Source organism: Chinchilla lanigera, unplaced genomic scaffold, assembly GCF_000276665.1.
Source record: "Chinchilla lanigera isolate Chin_1 unplaced genomic scaffold, ChiLan1.0 scaffold00005, whole genome shotgun sequence".
Lineage (NCBI taxonomy): Eukaryota > Metazoa > Chordata > Mammalia > Rodentia > Chinchillidae > Chinchilla > Chinchilla lanigera.
In genome coordinates this window covers 5,470,286-5,485,523 of record NW_004955406.1, presented here as the reverse complement: position 1 = coordinate 5,485,523, position 15,238 = coordinate 5,470,286, and the positions used below count along the sequence as shown (strand labels likewise).

The 15,238-nt window shown below is 37.6% G+C and overlaps 1 protein-coding gene across 1 annotated transcript in view; it reads right to left on the bottom strand.

The window, feature by feature from the left end:
* Lpgat1 (lysophosphatidylglycerol acyltransferase 1) overlaps window positions 1–15,238 on the bottom strand; it is a gene marked incomplete at its 5' end in the record, with an annotated part of 64,653 nt that overhangs the window by 21,052 nt on the left and 28,363 nt on the right. Inside the window, 4 exon segments of the mRNA XM_013520199.1 lie at window positions 2,095–2,221; window positions 5,019–5,292; window positions 8,475–8,570; window positions 11,973–12,091. Of these exon segments, the coding sequence (XP_013375653.1) occupies window positions 2,095–2,221; window positions 5,019–5,292; window positions 8,475–8,570; window positions 11,973–12,091 (616 nt within the window).

Genomic DNA, 15,238 nt, shown 5'->3' with positions numbered 1-15,238 from the left:
TAATAGTACTACTTTGTCTATCTACACCATAGTCAGCAGTAATCACTTCAGTTAAATTCTCTATGAATGAGGGCTGTATTATTTTTAACAAGTTAGCTATGATTCTTAAGAATAACACAGTAATTAACTGCAAGAAAAAATTCATTCATAAATAGTTTTGAAAATTTGCCTACAGGTGAAGATAAGTAAAGCAACAGTAAGCAAAACAACTGCCTTCCAAGAACTTTATACTTTCCAGACAATCTTTCCTACCTTTCTGAGCATCCATTCCCCACCTGAAGCAGTCAATGCCATTCAGTTTCTTGCCAACCTCCTCAAATTAAGAGTGAAAGGGATCTAACCCTAGCTATTTACATTATTTGCACACACATATACATACACCTCCTTGTTTAAGTTTTAAAAACACAATCAAACACAAAGTCAGAACTAGAGCAAGCATTCCTTCCCCACCCACCTTGGTGTCCTGATCCCGCAGAGGCGCCTGAGAGGTAGTCTATGGCTGACACAGCCTGTCCCCAAGTGCTGCTAAGCACACGGCCCCTGCTCCCTCCCAATTCCGTACCAGGTCACCTCTGTACTCTTGTTCTCCCTTTTTCCTACCCAAAAGCAGGTCCTTTGTCTTCCCTAACACTGGCCAGACAATGATCTCTACTGTAAATTCATGGAAGAAAAGGAAAGTGTATCTCCTCCCATATCCAAGACTCTTACAGATGGATATATGTGAGTACCTATAAGTAACCAGGCATAACGTTTACTTTAATGAGTATTTTGTTTTCTTTTTATTTTTTGAAACAGGGTCTCGCTATATAGCCCAGGCTGACCTTGAACTCACAGCAATCCTCTTGCCTCAGTCTACGGAGTGCTAGCATTACAGGCGTGTGCCACCACGCTCAGCCTTAATAAGTATTTTGGATTATGATTCTAAATCATAATTTAATCTCCACTCATTTAACCTAATGAACTTTTCTTTGTTATTCTATGTTTGGTAATAAAGTTTCTATAAAGAAATATACTTCTGAAAAGCTTCATTTTAATGAATAGAAGTATTTTTCTAAACCAAACTAACCATTTCTTTAAAAAAAAAAAAAATCGAACTAACCATTTCTCATCTATAATTTCTGATCTCTAAGTCAGGAATTTTTTTTTTTAAAGTCAGGAGTTCTTAATCTTTTTTGTCATGGATATTTTGAGAGTAAAAGCTATGAACTTCTCCGTAAAAAGCATAACATACACAAAATTTTGCAAAATAGATTTGGATAAAAAATCTCTTGAGGCCCACCCATGAAGCCCATAGTTAAGAACCTCTACTTCAAGTGAATTTAAGAGCCTTATTTTGTTCCTGTTAAAGTAATTTGCCAAAAACTCACTAATTCTTCAAATTCTAAGATCTCTTATGGTTACATTCGTTTTTTTTTCTGATTATTTATAAATTACTGGTTAAAAAACAAAAATGAGACATTGGACCAATTCTTCACATTTGTAAGTTAGTTGCCACCTTTCGCTAGCAAACAGAACAGAGCAAAAGGGCCTGCAATATGATCAAATCTACACAAGCCTAATCAGTGCCATGCTTTGAAAGAAGTATGTCCACACATTTACATGAAACCCCTCCCCCAAATTCTACATTTAGAAAATCTCAAGTACCTAGTATAGAACAGATGTTCAATAAATGTGTTTGCTGTTGTTTATGCAAGACAGGAATATTAAAATGCCAAAAATTTCTAAGCTATCAATCTAATCACACAGAAATTCTTTCATGGATTTCTAATTAACAAAGCAAATTCCTTTTCTATTAATATACATTTACTTACCCTGAGTATATATTTATCTTTGCCTTTTAGTTACTTTTATTCAAGGAGTTAGGCAATTGAATAATCATACTGCCTCTAGAATGTCATTTTTTAGAGATCTTTCTCAGTGACAGTAACTACTGCAAATGATATTTTCATACTAAAAATTCTGCACAAGAATGATTTTTATTTGCTATAAATATAAACCATTTTCACTGTCCGATTAAAAATTAAGCATTAAAACATGCACACTGTCCTAAGGTAGGCTGCTGGGCACATATAAGTTTTAAGGTAGAATTCTCACCTGTAATGTACATGTGTGACTGTTGGTTTCCTGTATCCAAGGATCCAGGTTTGAATATCTAACAGCTCACCTTTGGGATAAGCTATGGTTGTATCTATTATCCACTGGAGGCCTTCTGATTTGCTCTCTGAGAACAAAAAACACAATGACTTAAAGTTGATCAATTCTTACTTGTAACAAACAACACAGTACAGATGACTTGAACAGTATAAAGCCCATCAGTGTACCTTCTACTGTGACGAAAACAAGACAAACTGTGCTGCTCGTGCTCCATAATATACTTATGATAAGATCAAGGATTTCTTACTGTGTTATAAAAAGTGTGAATTTCAGATGAAATGACAGCACTATGACCTACTGCATACAAAGCACTCAGAATTCAGTACAACTACGTACTATCAAGGTCTAATTTATTTTTTATCACTCCTATAAAAACTCGCCTACGAAAACATCAAAAGCTAGACATCACATCAAAAATAAAAAACAGACTTCCAAACAAAATCAGATCATTCACTAAATATAATACTAACACAAAGATTTGCAATATTTGTGAAACATTAATAAATACTGGAACATGGCAGTAAAATTAAGCACCTTTAGGCAAACACTTTTTCAGTTGCCCTTGTTTGAAAAGTAAAAAACTTCCAGTTCCAGCAAGTTACACACAAGTGAAGCAATAAGCCCTCCTGCCCTTTGGAAGGCAGCACGGGTAACTACTGTTGTGGACAGGAGAGGGGAGTTTAGTTTCATCCTTTGTGCACTAGTTTTGTTCCCAGCACACAAGAAAGCGTTGGGCAAGAACTGAAAAGAGAATCCTCACAGAGAACAGTGACAGCACACTTGAAAGAATAAAGCACTGTTCTGTGTTTCGAGCATCTAAGAGATCCCTAAAAACACATAATTCATTTTCAAGCCTAATTTACATAAGAAATCAATGGTAAAATACCTTTGCTTATCAAATACTTAAAAACTAGCCTTAATTTCTTTAAGGATCTCAGAATACCACCCTGAAAGGAAGAAAAAAAATCTATAAAATAATTTTTTTAAAAACAACATTCACTCATTCACTCATTCACTGAGACAGGTCTTGGTAGGAATTCCAGGCTGGCCTGGAATGCATGGTGATCCTCCTGCCTCAGCTGCCCAACTACTGAAGTCACAAGCATGTAACTTGTAAAGCCACATCCAGCTTTAAATCCACATCTGGATTTTTTTTAAAAAATCACTTTAATATAGTAGTCCTAAAGCGGCAGAGTTTATGTAAAGAAATACCGTTATATGCTGAAATGTTTAGGGATGAAGCACATTATTTGGAGATGCATTAAAAATCAAAGAGGATGGTCAAGTGGATAGATGGTTTTCCACAGGTAAGAGGTGTGACAGTGTAAGTAAATATAGCATAAAATGTCACAGAATCTAGTTGGTTAGCTCATGGGTATTCTTTCAACTTTCACGTAAGTTTGAAAAGATTTATAATGAAATGATGGGGGAAGAAATCACCATGGTTCAGTTTAGTATGTGTTATATTATAAAACATACAAAACATACAAAAGATACAAACAACTTGTAAGTTAATCAAATAGAACTTAATTTTGGTATGTGTATGTATTGCGAAACAATCACAAAGGCATGGCTTGTGTTTACAGGAATAAAATACTAGTAAGTACGAATTCTAAGGGAAATAAAATGCAAAATAATAAACCATAGAGAAGAAAGCAGTAAAGCACAGGACGAGCTAGTCTTCAGGTATAGTGAAGATCTTTCCAACATAGCTACAATTAATGAGGCAGGACAAATACGGACTTCAGCAGATGCTGCTCTCCACAAGGAACTTGCGAGGCCCTCAGGCAGCAGGCATGCAGCACCTTCCTCTGCGGCCTGGAGCACCCTCCCAAGCCTGGGCTCTCTAGGCCTGCTCGGCTGACACTGCTATGGTGTCCTTTTAGCACTGGAGCTATTCTCAACTTTCCTTTTCTATTAAAAGACTGAATTTGTCTTTTTAACAGATGATGAAAGATTACGAGAGCTAACTGCCAAGCAGCTGCTTGAAGAAAACACTGAAAGGAAGACACAGTGCAGCTTGCGGGCATCATCTTCCCATCAGATCTTTACCGCTGTTTAAAATAGACTTTGGAGAGCCACTCCTTTCAATTTTTCTTAATTTAAAAATATTATAATAGCGAAATGCAACTACAGAAACAAGTCAAGTGAAATTCTTTTGTCTTCTCACTAGGCCATGTCCAGGAAATTTGTACCTTTGAGTGTGGTTTACTTTTTCCTGGTTATAAAGGTAATACATACTCATTATTTGAAGAACTGGAAAATTCAGGAAAATGTTAAGAAATGGAGACAATCACTCTTGTTACAACTCAGAGGAATTGTCACTGCTCACACTTTGGTACCTCCCCCTCTCATTTCCTGCTACTTCCTTATACAGATGTGAGCTCATACAGTTTTTACCGAAGTTGTTGGACCCCGTCCTACGACCATTATAGCATAAGCACTTTGCCACGCCAATATAAACCCTCCAGAAATACCACCTGCAATAGTGCTAGAGTCTGTTGTTTGCATATTTGATAATTATTTATCCATTCTCTCTTCTGGCTACTTCTTACTTTTTGCTATTATAAATAATGCTGCAATAAATTCCTTTGCCCATACTACAGATTATTTCCTTATGACAAGTGCGTGTAAAGGAATAACAAGAACATTTATTAACAAGTTAAGAGTCTTGGTAAATACATCCAAACTATATTAAATTTATTTTCTGAGTTAAAAGCAAACAAAAACTTTCTACATTTGATAAATGATAAATTAAAAATTTTAGTTCCATCTTCTCACTGAATGTCAGTTCTGACAAAACTATAAAAAAAAGAACAATATACCTTTCAATTAGAACAAATAAATGCTGAAAACCACCATACCTAGTTCTTTAGCATCTCCTCCTGCTGGACTTCCATTTTCCTGTCGTGCTACAAGTGCACTCAAAATAATTTGTGTTGCCCCAACCCTTGGCAAGGTAACATGTTTAAGAAATGGCAAGTTGTTTTTCTTGGCAAATGCCTGACTTGTTTCTCTCCGCTTCCTGAGGAAGCCCCCTTCCGGAAACAAAACAATCCATTTTCGATCTCTGCTTCTGTAATTATTTTCTAGGTGCTTCTTGAGAAGCACTAGCTGTTGGTCACGATGAGATTTTCCCTAGAAGGCAGATGAATAATCAGGACAGATATACAGGAAATAAAAATACAGCAGTAAGATGACAAGTAATAGCTGGGTGTGGTGGTGCATGCCTGTAATCCCACACTAGGGAGGCCAAGGTAGAAAGATCACTGAGAGCTAGAGGCCAATCTGAACTACCCAGTGAATTCAAGGCCAGCCTGTACTGAAAAGTGAGACCCTGTCTCAAAAAAATCCAACCCACCCAACCCAACCCAACCCAAGTATAGTAAATTTCGAATATGTGTGAAATTTAACTAAATTAAAATCTGATCATAGAAGTAAGTTTCCCCCACTAATTTCATTTTTTGAACTCAATGGTAAAAAAAAAAAAAAAAAAAAACAGATGTGATTAGCACTTGGACAAACTTTTTTTCTGAAGGACACAATTTGCTGTGATTGCCCTGAAGCTACAGACATTTCAATTCAATGACTACACACCAAGTGACTCTAATTAGCAAGCACTATACCAGAGACAGCAGAGTAACAGGAGGTCCTCAGAGAGCTGCTATCCTACTGTGGGAAGTGGTAAATATGGAGGGCAGACCCAACTGATGCTATGTGAAAGGCAGAAAAGAGTACAAGGACAAAAATGGTTAAGGTCAGGGAAGTTGGGTGTCCCAGCACATGCCTGTAATCCCAGCACTCTGGTAGGCTGAGGCAGGAGGACTGCAAGTTCCAGCCCAGTCTGGGTAACCTGGCAAGATCCTGTTTCAAAATGCAAATATGAAAAGAGCCAGGGATGTAGTTCAATGTGAAGGCCCTGGGTGCAATCCCCTAAACTGCTCAGACACGGTGACATCTGTGAGGGAAAAGCCAGATGAAGATGAGGGCCAGGAGATTCCAAGTGACAGGAGCAAAAGGGCAAAGGCTGAGGTGGGAACAAGACTGGCACGTTCAAACAATAGCACAAGGCCAGCATGGCAAGGGTCAGTGATTGGACAGGGCAGAGCAGAGCAGGCGGAGACTACATCAAAAGGACTTTGTGCTTGGGTAAATAGTTTTGGACAAGAAATTACTGGATAGTTTTCAACAAGAAAGTGTCATAATATTCACATTTGAAAAATCCGCTGGCTCCTATGACAGGAAGATTAGAGAAGATAAGGGCAACTGCAATGGCCCACACAAGGGAGCTGGATGAGATTCAGCTACAGGGTCCTCAGGAGATGTGGGTGCAGTCAGGCAAAGATGTGAAAGCTAAAGTAACGCACTGCGGTGGGCTGGATCGGAGCTGTGAGGGAAGAGAGGAATAGGCTGGCGTGAAGACTGAAAATCAGGACCCAGAAAAGTCTGCAGGAAAACCCAAAACCTACAACCAAATACCATCGAAGTTCTTCCTCTCAAAGGCTTGATTTCTTAATAATTGCCAACCAACACAATTATAGAAGCTCCTCAAAATAATTAGTATGCTTTCATTCTTCAGACTAAATGTAACCCAAATGCGAAACAAGGAAGACTTTTTTAGCTAGTTCACTGAATTTAACTGTTTAAGACAGCTTTTACGTTTCCAAGGCTATAGGCAAAATGTTTTTACTATTCTTGGAAGATCTTTTCACAACATGGTCTACAGCAAAGTCCCAGGAGATCTTTTTAAAAGACATTAATACTTATCTATTCCAGCCTCACCTCGCCTCATGTTATAGATTCTTATGGTTATAGATTTTTATCTGAGGGAAAATGTTGCTCTTGAGAAATGAATATGCAAATCGCTCAGGTACCTTGAAAAACAAGTGTTTATGTATGCAAATTTACATCACAATAACAAGGAAAATATATTAGAATACATAGGTTTTCACTGCTACCTCCCACAAAGTACACTGGCTTTGTCTCGATATGTGAGGATTGTCATTAGCATCAACTGTTCTATGCATTAGAAACCAAACCTCATGCTGCAAGCAGGGGCTTGGCTAGTTTTTCCTCTGGACCCCTCTTGGCTGCTAAGCTTTCTGTTGGTTCAGTAGCTTTCTTTGAGGCACTGGGCTCTGGTCTTCATTAAGTTGTTCTGCTCATGCTCCACTTTGTCTTGACCTCATGGCCAATCCCTATCCCCATTTCTTCCTGAGGCCCCAGCCCATACTTCTATTTATCTCTCTGCCTGGGACACATCAGCAAGAATGTTTTCAGAAGAAATCAAAGAATCACAGCATGCAAACAAAAGCATGTACATAAAGCTGTGTGGAGCAAAGTAGATGTGCCTGTGATACCTAATTTCACACAGCTTAGAAGTTTTCTAATCATTTCTAGCTTATTTCTAAATTTGTGCTGCTTAAAAGAAGCTTCATTTGATTTGCCAGCTATTCACGAAGTACTTATGTGCAAAGCACTACATAATCCAGGTTAAAATTGCTCACATACAAACGCCAAGTAAATGTGACATCACCGTACATAAAAATTCTTCTACACTGCATTTTGGGTTTCCATTTAGGGGAAAATGAAGTATGTGATACTGTTAGTATACTAGGCTGACTATAATTCTTCTTCCTACACTAAAGTATGCCTTATGCTTTGGACCCTTCCCAATGCACCTTCATCCATCAAATCCATACCTAAATTTTAGGTCAAAATATTGTCCTCTCTAGTAAGGTTTTTCTCGTTTCACAGAAGTCAGACTTACTCTTTTCCTACTGTGAATTCCCAAAATTCCTAATATTAATTAATTAGTTAATCTCCCTACAGGTAACTGAGGTATTTTCTGTACCATATAACAGAACCAAAAAAGTAAAACTACTAGTGGTAACAGAGCTAGTGATGGTGAAGGTCGCAGCAACTGCTCTGAGTGCTTCGTGTATACTCTCGATCCTTGCAGCTGTCTGAGGGATTACTATCACTTTCATTTGAAAGATGGAGAATTTTGAGCATGCCCATAATTTGTCCAATTCACATAGCTAAGAAGCTGACGAACAAAGGAATGTGGCAGATGCAAGCTCAATGTTTACTAAACTGAACTGCACCTCCAGATGAGAGTAGAGATTAGAATAAGCACCTTTCTGCTGAGGTATACTCAAATTCAGACTGCAATAAATGTTTAGGGAGTGAAGACTAAAGAAGAGGAGCGCCTCCGCACTCTGGAACTGGCTTCGTTTACTACAGCTGGTTTTGTTATGCCCCACTGAAGGGTTGGTTTGACAAGGTTATTACTGTGAAAAAGAATGCTCATCACTTACCTGCCTTATAAAGAAGTCTCCATGAATTAGAGAAACAATTCCAAAGTTTGTATACTTAAAAATATGATCCATCAACCACATCATTTGAGCAACAACCTACAACATTTAAAAGCAAGAGGTAAGTAATCTAACTACATAAACTATGCCATCTAACTACAGTCTAGTCAAGTCTCCTAAGTTTGGAATATAATTAACCAGGTATGTTCTTAACTACCCTAAATATATTAAATCTAATACTGTTTCTACATTTACAGTATGGTTACTAATAGCATACAGGACTTAATTTCAAGTGTTGGAACCCTAAGTCTCATTCATTATATATATTTTATACATATATATATAATATCATATATATGATATATGATGTGTCTATATACACATACGATAAAAATATACACACAAATACATATCATTGTGTAACAAATGAAGCTGAATTAACTTCTTAAATTTGGATTTAATGATTTCAAATCTGTTCTACCTTAAACATGGTCTCTGGCAATTCTTACATAACTTGTAAATTTATTTTGAATCAATGCAATAAAATGGTTAAAGTTAACAAATTAGAACTACACATGTAATTAGTAAGCATTAAAGCTTTACAAAATGTGAGCATACATTATTGTCTAAAGTATAAAAAATTAATGTCCAAAATAACATTTTAAAAATAATTTAATAGAATGATTTATGCATTCCATTGTGTTATGAAAAGCACTCATTTGTTTATGCAAGGTCATATTCTGCCAGTATAAAAATATTTAGAATCCCTCAGTTGTTAATCATAAAAATATTATCCATTGCTGACAAGAGATAATTCCCATACTGAAAGAAGATGATTTCATTTCAAGTAAATTTAAAAATGAAAAGTGTAAATAGCATCTAATTAATGAACTGGTTAATTATTCTTTTCCTGCTAAGGACATAGCATTCCTTGTTATAAGCCTTAAATAAAACAAAAGCTACGACCTCAGTGTAGAATGCAGCAAGCTCTGCTTTGGTGTCCTGTGAGAATTGTAACATAACAACTCCCTCCAAGCAAGTTATGTGAAAAACTCAGCAATGACACTCATGGGCTGCTTTTACCAAAGCATTATAAAAGCCATCTGTACGTAACACTACAGCTTCTGCCTGAAGTTTTCAGTGAAACAACTCCATTAGGAATTAAAATAAATCATTTTTTAAAATAAAAGAAATGAGAAGGAAAGATCTGTGCCCAGTGAAGAACTGAGTCTCCATGTAAATTAATACACAGTAATGACCAGCATACCCTCCTTCCTTTTTGTTTTGCATTGATGACAATTTTGTTTAAATACATCAAGATACAAGCTAAACCGAACTTGTTGAAAAGTGACCAACGAACAAAAACATAGATTCGACCTATAAAAACATTTCAACTTTATATACAGTATGAAGTATAGCTGCAATTTATTGGTCACTGGGTTTAAAATACCCACACCAAAGTAAGTCACTTTTATGTTTAATCTTCTATTATAGCAGATTTATCTCTTCAGTTAGAAGGGTCACCTAAAACAAATTCAGGAAGGAAGCCAAGCTCTATTCTGAGATTTGTATGAATAATTCTGTCCTTATTTTAGGGGAAATGTTATAAATCAATAAATGTTTATTAAACATTTAATAAAATTATCTTGAAAGAAATAGAAATTCTTAGTTTATCATGAGCTCCCATAAAAGGACAAGACTCCTTACTTGGTAGATACTTATTAAAAGGATACCAGCACAGTTTGAAAACAGGAATTTATCTTATGTTTTATATTCCTGAAAAAAATGATCAGTACACACCAAATCAACCAAGTTCAGTGAATCAACTGAATCCATTCAAGGACACTGTATACACCCTCAGAATAATTACTATAAGTGCAATTATCATATCTATGAGAATAAAAATGTTAGCTAATTGAGAACTATTTTTACAATAAATCAAATAAACTGGTTTTTACAAAATTTTAACATCATGAATTTAAAGAACATGCAGTATTATCGTAATGCAATACATTTACACAGCAGTACTCTAACAAGATTCTGAATGTAAGAAAGTATTAAATTTATTTTACATTCTGGAAAGATTACACAATAACCAAATATATTACTTATTTATTTACTTACTCATTTTTGTGGTGCTGGGGATGGAACCCATAGCCTTTCAGATGCTAGGCAAGACCTCCTATCACTGAGCCACCTTCCCAGTCCCCTTCGTTTCCTTTAATCTCACTTCATTTTCTGACACTACTCTGACCTAGTGAGTCGAAATCTCTGGGACCTAATAAATAAAACAGGCTTACTGGCACCTCTGTGATTTTGCCGAGGTAGTTTCACTGAGGAAGAAGGCCCCTGTCTCACCTTCAACCTAGCTAAATTCTAATTATACTTTAAGGCCAAGTTTATGTTCTTCCCCTCTGCCAAGTTTTCTATGTCTGTCAGGTACATCATGAGCTCATGGTACCCTCCAATGAAGTTCACTCCTCCTCCCTCTCCCGTGTGCAGGTAGGGGCTGCTTGTAACACCTCCCCCCTAGTGCTCAGAACCCCTGAAAAGGGCAGCATCCATACTTCCTTCCATCACTGACCCGGATGATTAAACACTTAGTGAACGTCTACTGATTTGTTTACTTACAACTGGGACAAATATTAACTCCATTAATTTTAAACACTTCTCATTTAGTTTTCTAGGAAGAAGCTTTATTAACTTCTAAGGCAGTAAGTTTTTAATGATAAAAACAGATTTTTTTGCACTTTTTACATTTCAAAATGTCTTGCAATTAAATGAATTACTATTCAGAGGTCTCCTGCTTTTCATACAAAAAGACTGTGCGCCATTGATACAGGTGAAAAAGTTCAATGGCTTCTGCTATAGGAGAAATTCACAGCGTTCCCAGGAGCAACACAAAACCTGGCCTTGTCCCCACCACTCTGGCTCTCCAGGGTCAGCTTATCTGTCACCTGAGACAGGTGCTAAAGACCAAATTTATTTTTTAAATCTACCTTATGTGGTGATACATTTGAATTTTTGATGTAAACAATGTAAGATCAACTGTTCAGACATAGTTTTACTACCACTGGATAAAACAAGTCTAGTATCTTTTCTTTCAACTGACTTTGCAAATGAAATCCAAAGTAACACAGACCTTGTTTTCTTCTGGCTAAAGATTTGCAAAACTGCCTAACTTACTGATTAATTTCAGTCTCCTATCTTCAACAATACTTTTGTTCATATGTTTATACGTCTCAAACAGGTAGCCTACCACTTCACCTCGAAATAGCCTTTAATTTGAACTGTATTAACTTTGCTTTCATTCCAGTTGTTATTTTTAAAAAGTTTAATGAGATGGAATTTACAATGCTGGTTACTTACTTTTTAAGTCTCTAAATCCAAAGTATACATTTTTTTGTGTAGTATTTTCTAGATGTTCAGGAGAGGTATGCCTACTGAGTCCAACCCTGACCCTCCCTTCTCAGTGTCCATGAGGGCCCGCGGTGGCCTTACCAATCCCTTGTCCTGCAGGCACATCATCAGCGTGCACACATCTCCCGTGGACTGATGGTTCACCAACATCACGGCTTCATCTTTCGAAACTGATTTAACATCTTCCCCCCATTCCACCACTGTAAGAGAAAAAAGTTCCAAAGTATCATTTTAAAGACTTTTACAGGGCCAGAAAAGTTCTATTAAGAAACAGTGACTATATTAGTGTATGTCACCTAACTAAACTCCTGAAGGTTTCGAACTCAAAGACTACTCCCTATAAAAACCAGAATGTTGACATACTTTATAGAGCCCCAAATTACCATTAAAATGTAAAATGGTCATCCTTTGATCTAGAAGTTCTATTTCCTAGAATTTATCCTACAGAATCCAAACAGGACTGGCCAAACAGGCAAAGACATAGGAATAAAAGATATTTATTACAATTTAAATGTTCACTAACAGGAAAAATGGGACATAAAAATTGTAACAGTAGAGAATAAATCCATAAAAAGAATGACAGTTCTCTCTACACATTAATTCCCATAAAACCACACTATCAACTCTAAGGTACATTTTGGGGTTTTGTCTAAGGCTGTTGGATCATAACTTTCCTCTCCATGGTAGGCTACAGAAACTAGAATTCATCATCCTTCTAATCTTCCCTGCCTTTTTCTGACCTAGTATCTGACAGTAGAGGGTGAGACTCCCATTTCAGAAGGGGTCCTGACTTACACCGAGGAGGAAGAAATGCCAAAGAGAGGGCTTTCCTGGGCCATCATTAGCATTTGATACACAGTGAAGTTCCAGAGAAACAGCATGGGTTCCAGGAGCTGAAGGGAGGGTGAAGGGTGGCCTCTGAGCAGGCATGCATGCCCCATACTCTTGCCTTATATCTTGCCCCACGAGCCTCTTCACTGGAATTCTTTGCGCCAATCTGTATAGTAGTGAAATGCGTTTTCCTGAGTCCTGTGAGATGCTTCAGCAAATTAAAAGAACCCAAGGCATGAGCGTGGGGAGCAGATTTTATAGTCAGTAGGCCAAAAGCACAGATGAAATCACCTGAGTTTGGTGTCTAATCCCTCCACCCATGGGATCTGATGCAATCTCCAGGTCGATGGTGTCAGCAAGCTGGATTAGAGGGCGTCTGGCTGGCATCCGCAGCAGAACTGACTGCTTGCATGGTTTGGGGGAAAATGGCCCTTCATCTAGCGTCAGAAATGATCAGTGCTATGTGAACACAGCAGGAGAAACTGAGCTTGAGTTTTATTTTTCTACTGTATCTTTGGACCAACTAAAGTAAGGCAAATCACAGTGTATTTAATACAGCTAATGTTTTTAAAGAATGAGTAAAATTTATGTGCTACTATTGTGGCTTGAATCTTAAAGGACTCCCAAAGGTCCATATCCTAAAGACATAGTCACCAGCCTGTGGTACTCATGCAAGGTGCTGGGCCCTCTAAGAGACAGGGCCTTGTGGCAGGAGGGCAGGTCATTGGGGTCCCCCCCTTCAGAGGCTATTAGCCCTTCCTCTCTCTGCTTCCCACCTGCCATGAGGAGTAGTTTTGCTCCACCAAGTGCTCCCACCACAGACCCAAAGCTACAGAGCCCAGCGACCATGGACTGAAACCTCTGAAAGTATGAGCCAAAATGAGCCTCTCCTCCTTACAAATTGTTTGTCTCGGGTACTTTGTCACAGCAAAGTTTGGCTCCAGCACTCTGGAAGTGCATGCAGGAGGTTGCAAAGTTTGAGCTCAGCCTGGGTAACTAAGTGACTTAGAGAAACCATTTTTAAAAAAATAAAAAATGGGTTGGCGGTGTAGCTCAATACAAAATCCCTGTGTTCAATCCCCAGTACAGAAAGAAAAAAAATTAATGAAGAGCAGTGTGTGTGTTTTTCTATCTCTATTGAAGGACTGTGTTTTAGTTACTTTCCTCATTGCTGAGACAAATACCCAACACCCAAAGTTAGAGGAGGGAAGGTTTATTTAGCTCACAGTTTGTAGGTTTCAGTCCATAAACAGCTGGCTCCAAGGCTGGGTGGCAGAGCAGAGGGGCATCACAGAGCAGAAACAGTTTATAAAGCTAAATCTTAACCAAAGGACAGGATTGCTCTCACATTAAAGAACAGAAGCTGTGGACGCTTGCCAGTTCTTAAATTCCACTTGATTAGAAGAACAAAAATATTCTAACACACTGTTCTTTGAGATGAATTCTCAGAAAAGAACTGGGTCAGGTTCACTCCTTCTAAAGGAATGAAAGGACACCTGAATCCATACTGAAAGTCTTCCAGCTGTAATGATTTCAAAATTCTTATTAAACAACAAAGATAAAGATTATTCACCTATTACACACACACACACACACACACACACACTCTAACATACGTATCCAAAAGTTATAGATTAAAAATGATCACATCCCAGAAAGAAAACAAAAACAATAACCCATGAAAAACTCCTTAAAACTCTGCTGCTAAAACCATTATGTTGACCTACAACATAGTATGTGAAGAAAATTTGCTTCATATAAACCCACAACTTTCTTTTGTAGGGCTCTACAAAAATTATACCGGCCAGCTATTTTATCATTTTATGCTGTAACTTTCTCATTTATAAAACATTATTAACATCATTAATACCACTCAAACACATTGTAAAAGTGAATAAGATCTTGTGTAAAAGAATTACAGGATGGCAAAGTTCCTTTTGGAACTCTTACTGACTAAAAGAGCGATGTCTTCTGTATCATGTAGGGTCAGCCTTCTGATGTGAACAGTGAAGCCATAAGAGCCAAAATACTCCATGAATTAACCTCACCTTGCTAAAAAAAAACTACAGCTCTCAGCAGCCCAGATCAGAGGCGGACTGGACTGTATTTCCCCAAGGTTAGGGATTTCCAGAGCTAATGGAGGAGAGTGAGGGTGGAAGAGAGGGCCAGGAAGGGCTTAGCAGGCAGCCTGGGGAGGAAAAGCTCAGCAAGAGGTGATTAGGAGGAAAGGGGAGGAGGGAGGCAATTACACAACAGACACCTGAGGTGCCTGACCCTCCCACCACACAGCACTCTCTTCAAACTTCCAGAAGGCAGCCCCGGGGCAAATTTGATGGATACTTCTAACTAAGAACCACTGAATAAAGCACTGTTAAGTTTTATTTTATTCTTTTTAAATGAAGTATACTGAACCACTAAAAAAATCTTGGTATGTATACAATTTTTAGCACTTAAAATTTAAGAGTTGGGGGGCAAGCCTCAAGCTGTTGCTTAACTATAATAATAGTAGTATACAT